Source organism: Vicugna pacos, chromosome 25, assembly GCF_048564905.1.
Source record: "Vicugna pacos chromosome 25, VicPac4, whole genome shotgun sequence".
In the NCBI taxonomy this organism is placed as follows: domain Eukaryota; kingdom Metazoa; phylum Chordata; class Mammalia; order Artiodactyla; family Camelidae; genus Vicugna; species Vicugna pacos.
The window spans coordinates 13,569,165-13,588,020 of record NC_133011.1 but is presented as its reverse complement, the minus strand read 5'-3'; the positions used below and the strand labels follow the sequence as shown (position 1 = coordinate 13,588,020).

Sequence of the window (18,856 nt, the reverse complement as noted above, 5' to 3'; positions counted from 1 at the left end):
AAATACCTTGAAAAAGTGAGTTTTATATTCACATGTCCAGGTGTCTTCAGATGTGTTCATCTCCTTCTAAAGGGATTATATAATGATGGACATCAGAAAATGAAATTAGTCTTCTATTTTTATAAGTACAGTAACCTAGGTTTGAATCTGGTATTAACCTCTAGTAGTTTTATGACTCTGGCCAAGTTAGTGAGCCTCAGGAAGCTGCAGGTGAAGACAACATGCACCCTGCAGGACAGTGAGTTGATTAGAAATGATACATGTATAGCAAGGTGTCCAGCTTTCAGGAGTCACCAAAGGGATGCTATTATTACTATTCTCATAATGATTATAATTGCTATGTAATCTTGGCCAATCTCTGCAGTCTCACTGAACTACAAAAAAGAAGCTGAAACAGCAATCTGCGTTTGTTATCAGTATTTTCTTCACTGGAGTAACACATTCAGTTATTTTTACTTGACCTTTTAAGAACAACAAAAAAGTGACTGACTATATTACTAGAATTAAATTCAGCATACCGCAGCTTCCTGCATTTCCCACACATTCTACATTTAGCACTACCAAAGGTAAAGATTATCCCATCAGGTAATGGAAGGGCAAATGCTTTAATGCTGCCTGTTGCTTCTCGAATGATAATCAAAACAGTACGAGAAATTTTACATACTAACAAGAAACCATGCATTTTATATTAGAAGATTAAGAGCTTTGAAAATCTTTTTTGATTTAAACCTAAAAAATGCTAGTGCAGAACCAAGAAAATGCTTTTAAATCATTTATGACATTTAAGGATAAAAAATAGAAAAGATACGGTTACTTCCAAGAGATCTGTTTCTCTAAAATAACATTTTATCTCAAATTATTATGGGACCAACAGTAGGATTCAAGACTGTCAACCACATTAATTCTATATGATTAAATTTGCTTCACAGGCATCCCTAATGCTATTCATACTTTAAATTTTCTTTAAGTAGAAAAATTGAGTTAATAAATGTAAATGATTGGCAAACTAGAACTGTTTTTATATTTATTTATTTAGAGCAAAATAGAATTTTAAAATGCATTTTAATTTACAATAACTATTTATATAATTACAATTTAACCAAAACTAGTTCCTTTAAGAAACATGGGCTCTTCATTCTACCCAAAATATCACTGAGAAAATGTAGCAATAAAAGAGCTTATAAGTATGTAGTTTTCCTTTATTATATTCGGCTAAAATCAATGATTAATTAATTCAATATCAAGACTAAAAGTAAAAAAGTCAACCAATAATGCAGATGTCTCCTAATATCCAGATGATTAGCTTTATATATGTATAATAACAGCAGATTAAATAAATTCTTTTCTCCTGAATTTCAACATTGTAGGGAAAAATAAACCTACACTAAATTTTATAGGTCAAAAAATGTTCTTTCACTTGCAGAAACCATAAACATAAAATCAAAAAGGCAACTTCTCTAAAAAGTAAAATAGTTTTATACTGATTTCTATTATTAACAATAATGATGCTGATATAAAGTAAAGATGTAACCAAACCAGACAAATTATCTCTTAACATCTTATATAGTCAGGTAGAAGCAGAGTGAAATATACTGTACTACAGTATGAAATTATTTCATAAATTATAATTATATAATTATATGTTTTGTCAAGTTTTAGTGTTTTCAAAAAATGTCTTTAGCAGACTGCACAGTGGAGATCTGTTAACAGTCAGCTCACAGAAAAAACAATGAATTTAGTTTATCATACGCAAAATGTAGTATATATTATCATACATGATTCATATAAATGATATCATCATGACTCATTTCAACATCGCATAAAATCGATCATTTTAATTTTGTTGAAATTGTTATAATGATATATCTGGGATCAAAGATGAGTTAAACAGACAAAGCTTGATCTGACTCTTACATATAAAACACTAAGTCATAGACAAAATCTGTACACCCTCTGGTTCCACCAAAACCGAGAAAATGCTGACTCCCCTGTAAGCACAAACTGCCTTCAAACGCTCCCTCATTTTTTCAGGAATTGTGGTTTAATAAAAAAAAACTGATTGCAAACAAAAACTATGTTTTGGGGATTTTAAAGATGGCCAGAAGAGTGATACCACAATGTCACAAGGTTTCCTTCTTTTTTCCAATCTTACGAGACAAAAACACAAGTTGGACATCATTACAGCCTTTATTTCTACATTCTAAAAAGAATTACCTTCCATTTTGCATTGTTGGATGAGTTATGCAAGAAAAATGTAATGATTTTAAAATACATTTAAAAAAAAAGAAAAGTACTGGATCCAGGAAAACAGGGTTTGCCAAGGAACAATAATGTCATGTGGAGGGAGGGGGAAGTGGTGGAGAAGGGAAGGGAGGTCTGTGCCAAGCAAAGCTGGGGGCTGTTCAATCAGCTCTATCAGGGCTCCATCAGTGTCTCCACTCCAGCCAAATCCAGAGAAAACAAGGAGTCAAAGATTCAGGTCAATAAGCTTATAGGCGATTTGCACAAACAGCTCCTCCAGCAAGGTAAAAAACAAAGTCATATTGGCTTTTCTTTTTCATTCCTTCTCTTTGAACTCCCTGGTCCAAACACACCCTGGAAATGTCAATGTTATATGCAAGAATTTAAAAAGCTCAGCTTCTTAATCCCGTTAAGAAAAAAGGAACAAAGTTGCCTGTAAAGATCTCCTTCCTTATTGAACTCAAAAGTGATTACGGTAGAGCTGCCTTTTGCAGATTCTAATTCCAGTTGCCCAAGCGACAGAGGGGGCAAAAACATGTCATTAAAGACATAAGTGAGGAGGAAGGAAACCACAGTGATTGAAAAGAGTTTAGGAAATATATATAGACTATCTAAACTAAAATACTACTAATACTAATACTAATAAAAAGAAGAAAATAGGAAACAAAATAGCATGAATGTCAAGTGAAAAACAAGCAGTTATGACTCACACAGTCAAATCTGCATGGAGCTATGTTTTTTAATTCTCCTAGTATATTAAGAAACTAGGTAAGATTTTTTGTTGCTTTACCTTAACATGCAGGGGTGATAAATGCCAATAATCTAGGCTTTAGTTTGTTAGAGTCCAACAAGAAACATGGCTTTTCCTCAGTTACTTCCTAATTTTTAAACAAAGCTACAAAAATGACACAATTGATAGAAAGGAAGGAAGGAGGCGGGGGAGAGGAAGACTTCAATGAGTCTGGCAACCTACTGGCAGAAATAGTTAAGCACAATGATGAAATTCTTCAGAGTCTCATGCCCCCTACTCTATCTTCCTAATTCAAGGATGTGAAAAGTTAGAGAGAACATATAGCCAGCTCTGGTGTTGCAGAAGTCAGCAAAGTGATTCATATCAGCCCCAAACACCCCCAGACTGCTCTTCCGGAAACTACATTAATGAGCTACAGCTGGAGTCTCATCAAGCCCTTGGCGAAAGGCATGATTCTGATTGGAGTTATCTGTTATCTCCTGACAGCGTCCTGATTTGCTTGCTTCCATTTTCTGCTTGAACCTTTACTCTCCGCGGACCTTCCTCCTCTAGGTAGACACACACTGCGTCATGACCGGGCCTCTTCTCCCAGCTGTACCTCAGCTCTCCTCCGTGGCTCACCTCAGCTTCCCACAGTGGTAGGAATCCAACAGATTCCTAGAGCAGCAAGCTCCACAGGTATGGGCACACCTCTCCTAGTCCCCCGGCTCTCTGCTGTCCTCTCCTGGCTTCCTGCAACACTAACCTCATAGGTACAGCCAACTGAACTCCAGAGGACCGGAAGATCACTCCCTTCCCTCAGGTCTCCCGTCAAGGTTCACCTATCCTCTTATCACTCTTTAAACACAGTGTGCAATGCACACAGGCACAATGGCATTCTATCCCCCTTACCTGGGCTGTCTTCTTAACACTGCCCAACATCACCCACCATATTATACAATGTTAAGTTTCATTATTTATTGTCTCTCTCTCTTATCCTAAGAGTAGGGATGGACTTTTGTCTACTGATGTAGCCCCAGCACCAAGAAGAGGGTCTGATACAGAGCAGATTCTTAATATATGGGTTGAATTGTACTGAATTCAATCTATTGAACAGAATTGGAAGCTTCTGCCAACCTAATTAAATATGCTTATGTTTGCTTTTGGCTTGGTATTAATTACTTCTGGGGCTACAACTAAATTCAAGTCTGAGTAACTCAGGCTTTATTCTATTTTCTTTAGTATGCTTTGCATCTTTCTATTTTAAACTCCTTTAAAATAGAAATATGTCTATTACTTTCTGCATGTTACCTGGGTCAAATATTTTTTAATGTGGTGGGAATACCCATTGTTACACTATATCTGTTTCCTTGTTTTATGGATTTCCATTGTGCCCCCCTTTTTTCAACCCTAATCTTCCCAGGTTGAAGGGCTCTAACATTAATTCGTCTCTCCGGGTGAAGCACAGCACCCAGTGATGTCTCTGACCATTCTCCGTATCTAGATAGTAGGACTAGATGTAAGGTTTGTTTTTCTTCCAGAAACTAACTTTGATGGCATCATTTTCCCTTTCAGACTTTGTTTAGAGATGATGTCATCAGAGACCAGTTTGTAAGGGCCCTCTGTAACTTTTCTAGAAAATCATTGTTGATAATTCGAAGTTCACTGACGTAGTACTTTGGAAGGTTTCTGTTTGTCTGTTGATAGCATTACATTCCAATAGCCTAGAGATGCTTGCCTGACAGTTTTCTTCCTGTTCACATATCCTGTGACATCTTCCTGGAATGTATCCCAAGATATGTTTATTTACTTTAATCATTAACAAACTTGAATATTTCATGGGGAAACCATCTTCCAAATAACTAATGATAATAGACCAGTTTTAGAGCTGCTCCAATGTCAACCCCACTATAAAACTTGCTGTCTCTGAGTTTATCCAAGAATTGCTAATATATAAAAGAGTTCCCACCTGCCAGCAGTGACATAACTAAAAACTTCCCAGGTTGCTGTCCAGATCACCTATATTTCAATGTATATTAGTTTGCTTAGTTCTAAGCTTACAGTGATGTACATCCATTTTTACTCTAAAAAAAACCAGAATAAAGGCATACAAAAGTCACTGAAGCAAATAATCCAGCAGCACAGGAAACGTGTAGCACTGATGGACCCAGCCTTGATGTCTTCGTCATCTGTAAATTCAAGGAAATAATTCTTGCTTGTTTCCTTCCTCTCTGAGATACTGTAAGGCAAGATGCCAAATGATCTAAACTTACTGCACCGAAGAGGATGATGCAAATTTAAAGTATTGCTTTCCATTTTGCTAAAATTCTTAAAGTCTAAGCGTCTCAAAGCAACTTTGAAATAGTATCTATTTATAAGCATAGTTCATTCCATTCATTTCAAAGATGAAAAATAAAAACTTGAAATACGCAACAAACCCAAAGTAAAAGCGACATAGTAATCTTCAATAGAATTGTCATATTCAAATTTTAGGTCTCTGACTATAACGAGGTTTTATTAAAGTGATCTTTTCCATTTTTAATTGTGAATATTTATGCTTTAGATTCATATGATTAAGAATACTACACATTTAAATATGACAAAATTCTGACTAAGATTTTTTGACATTTCTGTGGAATATTACGTTATGAGAGTGATTTGGGTCATATTTAATCACATGTTTTATAATGACTAGCAACTTTACTAATATTAATGAACACTTTGAGACTTGTAAAAATGCCTGCCTTTTGACAACAAGAGAAACATAATATCCATGTGGAAGTGAGGAAAATAATACAATAATAAGTAAAGAATCATTCTAAATAGTGAAAATATCCTATATAATGTAGAAGCTCAACTTTAAAAGAAGTGGGAATTTTTACATATGGTAAGCTATGTCTCTACAAAGAGCAAGGATTTTTCCTTTCTTCTTTTTTAAAAAAGGAAAGTTACAATAGCATATGATTGCTTTTATACAAAATACAGTTGCTAAAATGTAAATGAAGATATATTTTAACTAAATCTTCAGTATTCTTCTGTGACAATGTGTCAAAATATCTTGTTTGGGAAACAAGATATTCTAGCCACATTTTTGCGAACTGAGTTTTTAAACCCCTATCCTTTGCTTAATATTCAAAACTGTTATCCCTGGAACCCAATAAAGCAACTATGTCATTGCTAGATTTTGATCATGGCTAGATCTCTAGACAAAGAAACTTCCCAAATAATCCAATTCATTTCCTGTATCTATATACGGACAGTTTTAAGTTGTCACAAATGATTTGGAATATGTGCAAAAAGTATGTTTCATCAATGATCACCATTTAAATGTATTTTTCTTCAAAAGAACGGTCCTTACATGCTTTTCTAGTCATGACACTGGCATCATTAACCATTTAAATACTTATACTCTTTTAATGCCTAATCTGTCTTCTTCCGTGCAACTGCAAGAAAATATAGTTATGTGTCACTGAGACTAATATGTAAATTTTTGCAGAAAGACTAGTTTCTAATTTTCCAGAGAGAAAAATTTTCTCTTCCTATTGTAGCTAATCAACTTAAATGAAAAATGGATGGAATCCCTTGTATGACCTCAAGGGGATGCAATACATATTAGAGTTGTCTCTCTTTCACACTGGTTCCTACTAACTTCAGTGGGAATCCCTTCATTTCACATTCTATGAGAGTAAAAAATACTAAAATTCCTTCCTATTAAATAAGGCAACAGTATATCTGAAATAGTAGTATTTATCCTAAAAATATGTGAAAAATAAAATGTTTGTTCCTATCTATCATCGCTTTCTAGTTTGAAACTAAACATTAGAGAATTATTTTTATAATGCATAATCCATAATTATATATTATTTAATATGTTATACATTAAATATTATTTGACATATTTTCAAATTTCCAACAATTCTCAGTTAATAAAAACAGCCACTAAATAATGTTCCTAATAATTGTAATTCAATTTTTTTTAGTTCCTCAAGGCCTATCATTATTTTTCATGAGTTAAGACTCTACTTAGTCTAAATGGAGGTTATTGTCCTGAGAGCATAATTATGTAATCATGTAATAAGCATCTGCCATTAAGTCTAATTTCTTCCAAGAAAGTAGTAACTTAAACCTTGGAGTTCTATATTCTTTCATTAAACACAGGCTATAACCAATGATTGTCCCAAAATGCAACATACATCTATAATACCTATTAGGACTTCTTCCTTGAATTAATTACGTTGACAAAAATGTCTGAATCCATACACTAATTCTTTTAAGGACAAGAGCAAGAAGAATAAATGGTACTTTCCAGCTACTGGTTCCTTCCTTCATTGCAATCCCACAACATAAGGCAGGTTGTCCACAATGCACTGAAGGATTTATTTCCTGATAAAGATGAAAAATGGGATGTCTTCAAACAGATTTAAAAACCCTTTATCTCCCAACAGTTCTTACATGTATTGCTGTGGCTATCAAGTGGTTCTAATGTCCAAAATAACTAGGGAAAATGTTAATTTGGCCTGAAATCTGAGTGAATACTAACAAAGAAGGCCAATTTTGTCCAGATCACTCTTGTTTCCAAGCAAAAGCTTCTGATGTGGAGGACAAGGATACAACTTCATTGTATCCAAGCACTGGTGCTGCCTTTGCATTTCCACAGGCCTAGAGCATGGAGTTCTGCTGACCACAGGGATGGGCACTGGCTGGCTTGTCTAGTTTTTAACACACCATCAACAGGACAAAGCCATCATGGGATTTTAGTAATATGTAGCCAATGTTTATGCGGCCCTTGAGACATGAATATCTGCAGTTTGGGGGGAAGCTACAGCAGCACCCTTGATTTCAGACTGTCAATTCCAACCATCAGATTCACACAAACACATTTAAAAAATCACTTCACATAATCTCAGTTTGCCTAAAAAGTAAAAATGGTACATACACAGAGAGAGACACACACTCTCAGTCATGCCCTCTGGGAAACAATCCATGGTCGAATCAGCCAAAGTAGCTGTTCTAAATCAAGGAAGTGATTCAAACACTTACAAAATTATATATTGGTGCAGGCGGTAATAGACGACCCACCTCACTTGCAGAGGCAAATAATCAAATAAAAAAAATTAAAAAGAATTAGAAGAAACTTTATACTCATTTTTGAAAAAAAGCAAATTAAACAGTCCGTGTACATGCCCAGTGAGGACAAAGCTACTGGCCAGGCCACTTGGCTCCAAGTTAAGGTTGGCAATAGGTTGAGATATAGTGTCTAAGGTTCTTTTTCTGTGATAATTTAGTGGGTCAAAAGAATATCCTGAATACAGAAAGAGTGTGTATTTTCTTATTTGACAATATCTAGAAAAGACCATCCTCAGTGTTGAAAGTCAATGTCAAGCACCCAAGGTGTTCAATTTTCAAATGGAGTGAGCCAGAACCTTGGGGGTTGGGGGGCTCCATCTGCCCCACCCCATGCTTACACTCAGTGCCTAATTCAGTGCCTGGCAAACAACTGACATTCAATAAATATTTGTTGAGAGAATAAATGATAAGCATTAAATGTCCTATAGTTAATCGGCCAATCAACATGAAAATGACCACAGTTAATAGGCTAATCAATGTGAAACTATTTACTTAAATATTCAACATGACTTATGAAAGTGGAATTACTGCTTTTATCCTTCAAAACAATACTGTGTGGTTAAAAAACTTCTACACAGATTTTCAGACTTCTGAATTATATCCTAGCACCCTGAACACCTTTCCTCCGCTCTGTCAGTGCATTTTTTCAACTTTACAAAATCGTCTGAGTAAATGGACTCCCACGTTGCACCCAGCCATGAATGGTTACCTTTGTTACAAAAGTATTCCACTTCTTCACAGCTCAGATTTTCAGGCCCAAACTCTGTGGAAAAGCTTTCCTCCAGTGGAAAGTCCCCCTTTGAGATGACGTCTGCTTCCTCTGATGGACACTCTTCTTCTTCCTCTTCAATGGCATCTTCTAGCGGCCCTTGAAAAAGAATCAGGGACACTGTACCAAAAACATCCAAAGAAGAGAGTGAAATAAAGTCCCGAAATAGGGTCTTTCTGATTAAGTTGCTGCTGTATCTTCCCCCCAAACTGCTGATGTTCATGTCTCAAGGCCAAGTAGTACCAAGGGTACTCACACAACATAATGCCACCTCCACGTCAACAAGTAACCCTGGCCTATGATAAGAAGTGGAAGGAAGCCAGGATCTGCAGTTCCTACAGAGACAGCAGCCTCCAGCTCCCATCCTTCCCCACCCCCAGTGAGAAGCCCAAAGCTTATTTTTTCAATTCTCTCCTGAAGAGCAAAACTGTGCACTTTACGTTCATTTGTTAGAATTAACTGCCTGGTAAAGAGTACAAGTCTCTTTTACACCGTTGTACAATTTTACCTGAGATTTTAATAAAGATTTAAAGTAATTGAATGTATTTTAATTGAACTGAGATTTTAATAAAGTCTATACTTTAAAAAATCCATCTTAAGAGTGGATTCTGAGAAAAGATTTCATTATATGTGTTTGAGGCTTCAAGAAAAATTACATATTTCTCTCCCTGATGAAAGCATAACCCTATTCACAATTAATTGAATTTTTTTTCTGAAATGAAAAGTAGTTTTCTAATGAAAAAAATGTAATTTGTATTTATGTGATACTTTTTCTGTAATAAAAATACAACTTCCTTAGAGTGAATGAGAGTGAGGTGCATTACATTAATGGACCTGGTTTATTGAAAGGAAAGGGAGGGCTGTAGTTGTTCAGATGGATCTGAAGTGGACGACGTGGGAATACCACGCTGCCGATTGTGAATTTCTGACTGCTCTAAAGAATTAAAGTATCTGACTCATTTTACTAAGCAGAAGCCTGCATTTGCTCCTAAAGAAGCACTGTGGCATTTTGTCCAAGGAACACAATTATGGTAATTTGTACTAATTGTCACTCATGTCAGCAGCCTCATCAGACAGGCTAAAAACTTACTGCTTAGAAATGTGGGCAGCCTCTTTCTCTTACTGCTTAGAAATATGCTAGGAAATTTTCAGGACCAAAGGAGAAATTTTATAAATAGTTTAAAATAGTGCATATATGACAATTTTCACACATGTATGAGCAAACAGGAATAGGTACATACAGCACAGTGATGTCTTTGGTGTTTTCCCAAAAGCAAGTTCCCAAAGGGCTGAATTCATATGACACATTTTTATGGAGAGAATTAGTTGCATGGATTTAAATTAAGGGACATCCAAGCAAAATAATTCTTAGAGTTTGTGCTTTTTAAAATTTATTTTTTCTTCTTTAAATATCATATGTTATGGAAGACAGGATGCCCTAATTCCAAACCCTCTGGAAATGTGTCTTCTTATACTCCAGGTGGAGGGTTAAAAACCACAGATTCTCTTTTAGCATAAACCACATTCAAAAGCCATGGATCTCATATTAGTTTTTATCTCTTATTCATTATTTCAGGTTTAAAATTTATAATCCTTCACCTTTTAAAACAATTAAGTCATGTAGCAAGACATGCAAAGTACATATAAAATAGTCATAAGGTAAAATATTACAATCACTAAAACAGTTATCTGAATAATTCTAATTATTAATTCTGAGTCTAATGAGGAATAAAATAGAATATTTCCATGTTTTTATTTTGTTCAAGCAACTTAGTTTTAATAACAAGTTTGGTCAAAAGAAGACACCTAAGCTGTCTCATTTGTGTCTCACGTAGGACTTTCAAAGCACTTTCTTATGTAATCTTTAAAATAACCCAGTGAGGTAGTTATGAGAATTATTAGTATTTTTATTTGGGAAATCTGAAAAACAAAGGTCTGGAGATTAGTTAACTAGAATAAGGTTACAAGCTAATAAGTAAAAAAATTGATATGAAAAGTCAAAATTTTTAAAAATACCTTTTATGAATATACCATACTACTATGCAGACCATCCTTTGGTAGTTATAAGTGCATTCCTTCATAAATAAAACTATAAAGCAAGTTACTCACAAAAATAGAAACCTTCAGAAATTGCTAATTCATATTCACGTAACTTTATTCTTGGCTGCTTAAAGATCTAGTCTTTAAAAATTGAGAAGACTCTTGTTGCTCTTCTCAGGTTGACAGGAGTCAACCAAAATATTACACACCCCCCAAAAAAAATAACCAGAAGGATCTTATAGATATTACCAAAAATAAAGTAATTGATTACTAATAATTAATTATTTACATAATTTCCTTATCAAGTCAATCTATAAAGAAACTCCCTTAATATCAGTTCACATCACATAACAGAAATGAAAATACGTACTTCTTTTGGAATATATACTCTGGGTTTTGCTAACAAAAAGTAAATCTCTAATTGTAAAATAAATGTTTTAAATAATTCATGTATATTTTACTGAATTTCTTTTTTTATTCCTGGAGGCTCTTCAATTATAAAAGTCTATATAGTATAGAGAGAATATATGCATATTATAAGAATAAAATTAATAGTAAAAATGCTTTCTTTTTTAAAAATAAAAATTGCAGCATACATGCTAACATTTAACAAAAGGGTTTTTTATTAAGGGTAATATGTAATTGAACAATTATTTACAATATTCAATGACTTAAGTTGACTCTAAAGGTATAATATTAAATTCAAGTTTAATGGTTGAATTAAAAATTAAATGGAAAATCTCATGTGAAAATTTTGAAAGGAAACAAAACCACAAAGTATTGATCTAGGCAAAACTAAAAGTCTAACCAAGCCATCCATCTATCTATCTATCTATATATATACACATATGTCAAAAAAGGCTTATGTATCATATAAAACTTTTTATTGTGGTATGATTCCTGTACAGTAAACTACACATATTTCAGATGCACAATTTGATGAATGTTGATAGATATGTACAACAATGAAACCCTCAGTAAATTTAAGAAAACTGGAATCGTATCAAGCATCTTTTCCGACCACAATGCTATGAGGTGAGAAATCAACTACAAGAAAAACCTGCAGAAACTGCAAACACGTGGAGGCTAAACAATATGCTATTAAACAACCAATGGATCACTGAAGAAATCAAAGAAGAAATCAAAAAATACTTTGAGACAAATGAAAACAAAAGCACAATGATCCAAAACCTCCGGGACGCAGCAAAAGCAGTTCTGAGGGAAGTTTCAGTGATACAAGCCTACCTCAGGAAATAAGAAAAATCTCAAATAAACAACCTAACTTTACACCTAAAGCAGCTGGAGAAAGAAGAACAAACAAAACCCAAAGTTAGGAGAGGAAAAGAAATCATAAAGATCAGAGCAAAAATCAATGAAATAGAGACTAAAAAAAATAGAAAAGATCAATGAAACATATATAACTTTTATTTATCAAAGATTATTGTAAGATCTTACTTGATAGTATAACATTCTATATTCCAGGGGCTGTTTTATGTTGGCAATCAATTTGCAATTCCAAGCATGCAGTTGAAAAGAAAGCACTTATTTTTTTCAAAAATAAACTACAAAAATCCAAATTGAAGGTTAAAAAAAAAAACAAAAACTTCTGGAGCTTACTGTTCAAAATGTATGAACTCTCACTGTCAATATGTAGAACAGGCCAGAGGGGTGATTTAATGGCCACCATGTGTTTCTCCCAAAGCACATGTCATTTTGATATAACTTACTGTACTTTAAAATGTGCAATTACTAACTATTTCTTTAGCTATGCTATCAAATTAGGCACTGGCAAAAAAAAAAAGGTTTCTCTTAAAATACACAGTATTTATGGTTTAAGATCAGATCTCACTCTACCCTCTATACTGCATGTTTCTTTAACAGGAAAACCTTACAGATAATCAGTGGCCATAAACTAACATTTTAAAAGGGTAAGAGACACTTGAAGCACAAGTACAATTAATAGCACCAATGAAGGAGGGAATGAAGGAACCTCCTGTGTATGGATTAGTGGGCACAGAAGTCCACTTCAGAAAAATCACCACAGGTAATTTGACACAAATAATAATATCTACTCAGAAAAGGCTTATGACTGAGCTCCATGTGCCCTCATGGGGAAAATTACTTCTGATTGAGGCCACTTGGCAGGCAAGTGTAAGGAAATCTGAATTTCAGCTCTTCAACTGCCTCTGATTTATAGATATTCAAACACATTCTCCAGAATGAGTATTCTTCATGTTTATACATATAAATATTTACCTGATTTAAAAAACGCTAATAATTAGCTGTTCTTCCTAAAGTTATGAATACAATGATGCTGTACTTCAGGCATGTAACACTGTAAAACATCTCTCAGAATGAGGAGGCATCCTTTCACCTTTTAAACTGGATGGATAATGGAGAGTACAAGATTCTGGTAGGTGCAAGGTAATACTTCCATTTTCAGAAGGGGAGACAAGAGGGCACTCAGGAACCATTTGATCTGACCACAGCTACCTTTGCTCTCCAGAGACAAAGCTGGAACTAAGAAGGCTTGTGCAGATTGACAGCACCTGGCAATACCGATGCTCATCCCAATATTGAGGTGAAGCCTTGTCTGGCCAGAGCCAACAGCTATGTGGCGAAAGCTGGGCTTACATGTGGGAGAATTTTTCCTGAAGCGGTTGTTCCAGTGATCTGGAGTTGGTAAAGGGAAGATGGGACATTCAAGACTAGGTAGTTCTACCCTATACAATGGTAGCATAATCACTGAATGAAATGAAAGTCAAGAATTGGATTTGTATGGTTAATAACCACTTTGAGGAGCACTTACTCCCCAGATAAATGAATTTATGAGAAAATTACTGATATGATTTCAGGTGGTTAAAGAGATCCCTGAAACCCATTCAAAGCCACTAAAGCAACAGCTAGAATATGGGAGAAAAAAAAAAAAAAACAACTTTGGGGAAAAAATACAGAAGATATATTCAGAACTTAGAGGAAAGAGGATTAAAATAAGCAATACAATCAAGGAATACAAGAAATGATAAAGACTAACATCATAAATATTAAATACACATCCTTTCAACGTATATTGTCTGGATAAATAACTTCCTACCTTGGCAGCCTACCATAAACTCGGCTAACCCTCACCTAAATGTCAGATTGTCTTTGTTCATATAAATTCAAAGCACTTCAGAATGAGGCACCCAAGAAAGAAATTAAATTTTACAGAAATTAATATACATTGTCAAGTAAAAAGAAGGGAAAGAAATGCCAGATTCTATAGTCCTGATGCAGTATCTCCCAAAAGGACTCCTTTCTCTTAAGCGCTCAGTCACATTAATTTATTATAAATTATTTTAGTTAGGTTTTGCATGCCTTTTGATTAAAACAAGACAAACACTTTGTCCTAATGAAATGATAGCAAGCATTCAGTCTCCTCTCCATGCATTAATATTCCAAGCATTCTAGAGGCTGCACAAGACTAGCCACCTAGCAAAATGAGACTGTTTCAGAATACTGGGCAGCCCTGATTGCAACTGACAGGTGGGAAGAAAGTCGCATTAAAATATTATCATTCCCAATAATTACAATAATCCATCACGGTGTGCCCAGAAATTCTGCTAGGTGAGTTTCCCCGAAAATACACAAATATTTCCAAACCATTTTATCCTGATGCTTCTTAATGTATGCCATTTCAGATTATTTTCACATCTGATTGTATTATCAATATTAAAACTTCCAATCAAAAATTTTTATTTTATCATTTTACTCATGCACAGAACAAAGAATATGTATCGGTGGAATAGATTTCTCAAAATCTTAATGAATTAGTGAAAGTGAAAATAGTGGTACTGTCCCCAAGATGCCAGCTCCTGTTCCATGCTCCTTTAAAGCCACCTGCAAAGATCTACTCAGACAAAGGAATGGGATGGTAGGTAAAATCTTCTAATATATATAAAACAAAACAGATCTCCAAATCCGGCAAGTTAAGCAATAATATATGCCACGCTTTACTTACTGCACAATAATTGAGTCACATTTATCAGGTGATGCTACCTTTCAAAAAGTAAATATGAAAATATAAAATTAGGGATAGATAAATTCTGGTTCACATTTAATATGTCATACATAAATGTGTCTAAACTCTATACAGGTATGCTGTACTTCAGTTGATAGGTAAGAGGAGGTCATATAGAATTTTCCACTGTAAACTTATGTTACATTTTCTGTATGTGAGGGAAAGACAGTAGTGGGCTGACACTTAAAATGGACACCTCGTTACCCAGTACTCTAGTCTAGCCTCCTAGTTGTTAGTTTCAGGATGATACCCATAAAATACAAAATATAAAATGCTTCTAATAGGAAAGATTTTTAATTTCATAAGTTATATACATATACGGCCTCTTTGTTCAATTAGAAATAGAAAATAAAAACTCAACTCTAAATTAAAAAGCAGAAATCTACGAAAAATGCACCCTTCCCCATCTCATTATGGAGCAGGAATACTTCTATCTTTAGAGCACTAATGTCTCCTACTGACTTTGTCTAGGGCATATTTCGTGGCTCTCGGTAGTTCCTCTCCCAGAGTTCTCAGCGGCTGCACTCAGATTCCTTATGAATCATCATTACCCTTTAGGCACACCTCAAAATGCCCCTCACTTGGTTCCTATTACGTTTGTCTCATGCATATCCCACAGAGCCATTTAATGAGAAGGGGCAGGGAAGAGGGATGCTCTTTGGACAGTGCAAATCCATACTAACTCATGTAATTGAGCTTAACAGCAAGAATAAAACCTTATTTCTGTAGTCTAAAAAAAAATAGTATTTTAAACGAGCAAGTTCTTCCTGCAGTCACTCACTTTTAACAATAGATGCATCAGGGGATCTCGTAGGAAGGAAACATTTTTATTAATTTTTCTCTTATCTGCCAGAAGAATGTTGATTTTTTTCATTTGCGTTTGTTGCCTGCAGGTAGCAGACCAGAGAATCATATAGCAGAAATTCTTCTTTTTGATTAATTTCTTTCCATGTGTTAGGTTATTTCTTATATATAATTGATTTTGGGCTTTGCTCATAGCTGTACATCTTTTTTATATCTGTACCAACTGCTGTCCTTCAATCTAGAAAGTTGAAGGAAATTACCTGAATTTTGTTAAGTTTATTAAAAATGAGATCTGTGAATATTTAAATTGAGTTTTGAAATGTTAATACAAAAAAGGTATTAGAGAATTTTTAATGGAGGGTTCAATTTGACTATACTACATTGTAAAAAGAAGGGAAGAGGGTCAAGTTTTATTCAAATTGTTTCTTTAGGGGGAAAAATGAACTCTTTGATTTTATAAAAATGGAGTAATATTCTGTGGCCATTTTTATTAGATGGCAGCATGAACACTTCTTACATGTAAATCTGAGAATTTTTAAATTTGTTAATTTTCTTTCCCCTAAAATGCTTTGTTTGGGAAACTTCAAATTAACTGAATGATGATAACAAGAAAATAACGATTTTGCTAGAACATATGCAAACCTGGCAAGCAGCAACTAATCTTACATAGTAGATTAAACACTGATATCACAGGGAAGACAAAGTCAGATGAGAAAATTCAGAGAAATTCAGACTAGAATCTCTAATCACTAATTTACTCTCAGGCAGTAACTCAGCCATTGAAAAAAATCAGTTCATTAATAAGTGCCTTGTGCGTTGACCCAGGAAGTTAGTGACAGAGAGGGCACTGAAATTCACATATTTTGTAACCAGGTCTCAGTCTAGAGCCCCATAAAGTTTACTGAAGATGGTAACTCTATTATAAAGAAATAAGAAAGCATATTCATTACTAAAGCTACATATTTCTATATGATTATGATATATTTATGTAATAAAAAGCCCCTGATTGGTAATAAGCACAAAAGATGACAGTCATATATTATTTTGTTTTCTTTATGAGACTTTCAAGTATTCATGTATTTGCTCATTCATTCATTCATTCATTCATACATTACTCATTTAACCAATGTGTACTGAGGGTAAAGCATGCGGTGGGCACTGTACTGGGTACTGGGATAAGAGGGGTGTACAGGATGGATGGCCCTGGCCAGAAAGTAGTAAATAATTGGGTGAAGGAGACAAACTTCATGCATACAAGGCATGAAATTAATTTTTTTTAATACTCCATTTTAACATGAGGAGGGCAGGAAAGGCTTCTTAGGCTAAATTCTAGTTATTTGTGCATTTTCTTATTTCCTCTGATATATTATAATTCTATCTTACCTCCATTTGTAATAGGAAGAAGCAAATATGGTACTTTGCATTTAACCACGGCATTTAATAGTTATTCAAGTAAGAATTTTTCAGTTGACTTTAAATGTCATGAAATTGAAGACCAAATCAAGAAGAGAGAATACTGGGCCAATTTTTTAAAACAGTCTAGATGCACAGCTTTAAATTGTTACTAATTACATTGTTGGAGGAAGTTTATTCTGTTAGCAATGGAAATCCATGTCCTTTCTTGGTTATTCAAAACAGGTGCCACCCATCCTCAGCTTGCCAGAAGTTTTTGGGGGGATGTGAAATCAGACAAGCCAAAAATTTCCCTAAAGTGAACCTTGCTGTTACAACAAAAACATCAGGTATTACCCAGAATATAAGTATGGTACATCAGATTTTTAAAAGCACTGTAAGTAAGAGAAAAAAGGAATTTGAACCTATCCACAGAACCTTTTATACATGATATGTAGCTGATAAATATTTATTAGGTGAATTAATCAAAAGTTTTAACTTCATAGACCTGCACAAGAAAAAAACATATTTTCTTTAGAAACTTCGAAGCACCATCAACATATACCTAGTATTCTTATCTAACAAACTAAATTCTGCAAAAATAGTAATATTCTACATAGTTATATAACAAAGTTAAATTAGTACAAGTAAAAGAGATGCAATTTTTAGAAAATTATCTTATTTAAATCAAACAAATTAGGGGGAGAGGTGAGCTTGTAGTCTTCCGACTCCAGGATGGGTGCATATTTCTTTCCCTGTCTAGGGCAAATAAAAGACGAGGTACATGTTGATTTTTAAAAATTCCACAATGACAACAAAAGCACTACTCAAACAATGAACACTTAACAAAAGACTCTGATGACTAATTTCTTAAACAATCTCATAAAGCAAAGATGAATCAACATGGTCCTTAAAAACATTCAGTATGCATTTCTTTGTCCCCTAAGCAACTTATCTGTCTCATATGAAAACATTTAGAAAGCATATGGCTACATGCAGGAAATAAAGGAAAAAATAAAGACTGCAAAGACTTGGGGGAATTTTTTTTTAATTACAGGAGAAAATCAACAAAAATATTTGCATCAGGTTTAGGTCACTGTATATATAACCTTCTTTTTCTTCCTAATAAAATTTGAATCTAATAACCCTCATCTCATTACATAGATCAATTTCTCTTTACTTACTCCTCTGGTTTAATAACACCCTTTCTGATCCAACTTTATTAAAATGATTCTTTATGTGTGCAATTAATTATTGATTGCCCTTCTAAAAATTTTATAAAATAACTGGTCTCAAAATGATGCCTGACTTCACTGACTGATTATACGCAGTCTGACAGAAAACACTGGTTCTCTAACCATCATTCCTGGACCAGCAGCATCAACATCATCACAGAACTTGTTAGAAATTCAGAATTGTCAAACTTCACCCCAGATCTGATATCAGAAACTCTGAGGGTGGAGCCCATCAATACATGTTTTTAAGAAACCCTGAAGGTGATTCTGACGAATGATCAAGTTTGAGAACAACTGTGCAGGAATATAAATGTTATACAGAAGTTATTTTGTAACAGTACAACTTACACGTTTTGTAGTCATTTAATAGAAACAGTGTATTTTGCAATTAATACAGGCCCCATGCTTCAGTTATGGGTAGACTCTTTGTGTACTGCAGCTGATGGTCTGTGATCAAA

At 34.3% G+C, this 18,856-nt stretch overlaps 1 protein-coding gene across 9 annotated transcripts in view; it reads right to left on the bottom strand.

Moving 5' to 3' along the window:
• Positions 1–18,856, bottom strand: part of ZFPM2 (zinc finger protein, FOG family member 2) — a 499,131-nt gene that overhangs the window by 330,143 nt on the left and 150,132 nt on the right. For 3 of the 9 annotated variants that reach the window (XM_072949601.1, XM_031691239.2, XM_072949602.1), the window contains one exon: positions 8,808–8,966. The exons of 5 other annotated variants lie outside the window; for them this stretch is intronic. Coding sequence is in view for 2 of the 4 variants with exons in the window: in XM_031691239.2 (XP_031547099.1) it covers positions 8,808–8,966 (159 nt within the window). In the remaining 2 variants the exon portion in view is untranslated. Of the gene's footprint in view, positions 1–8,807; positions 9,091–18,856 lie in introns of those variants that run through there. One more of the 9 variants, XM_072949598.1, reaches the window with a different exon arrangement.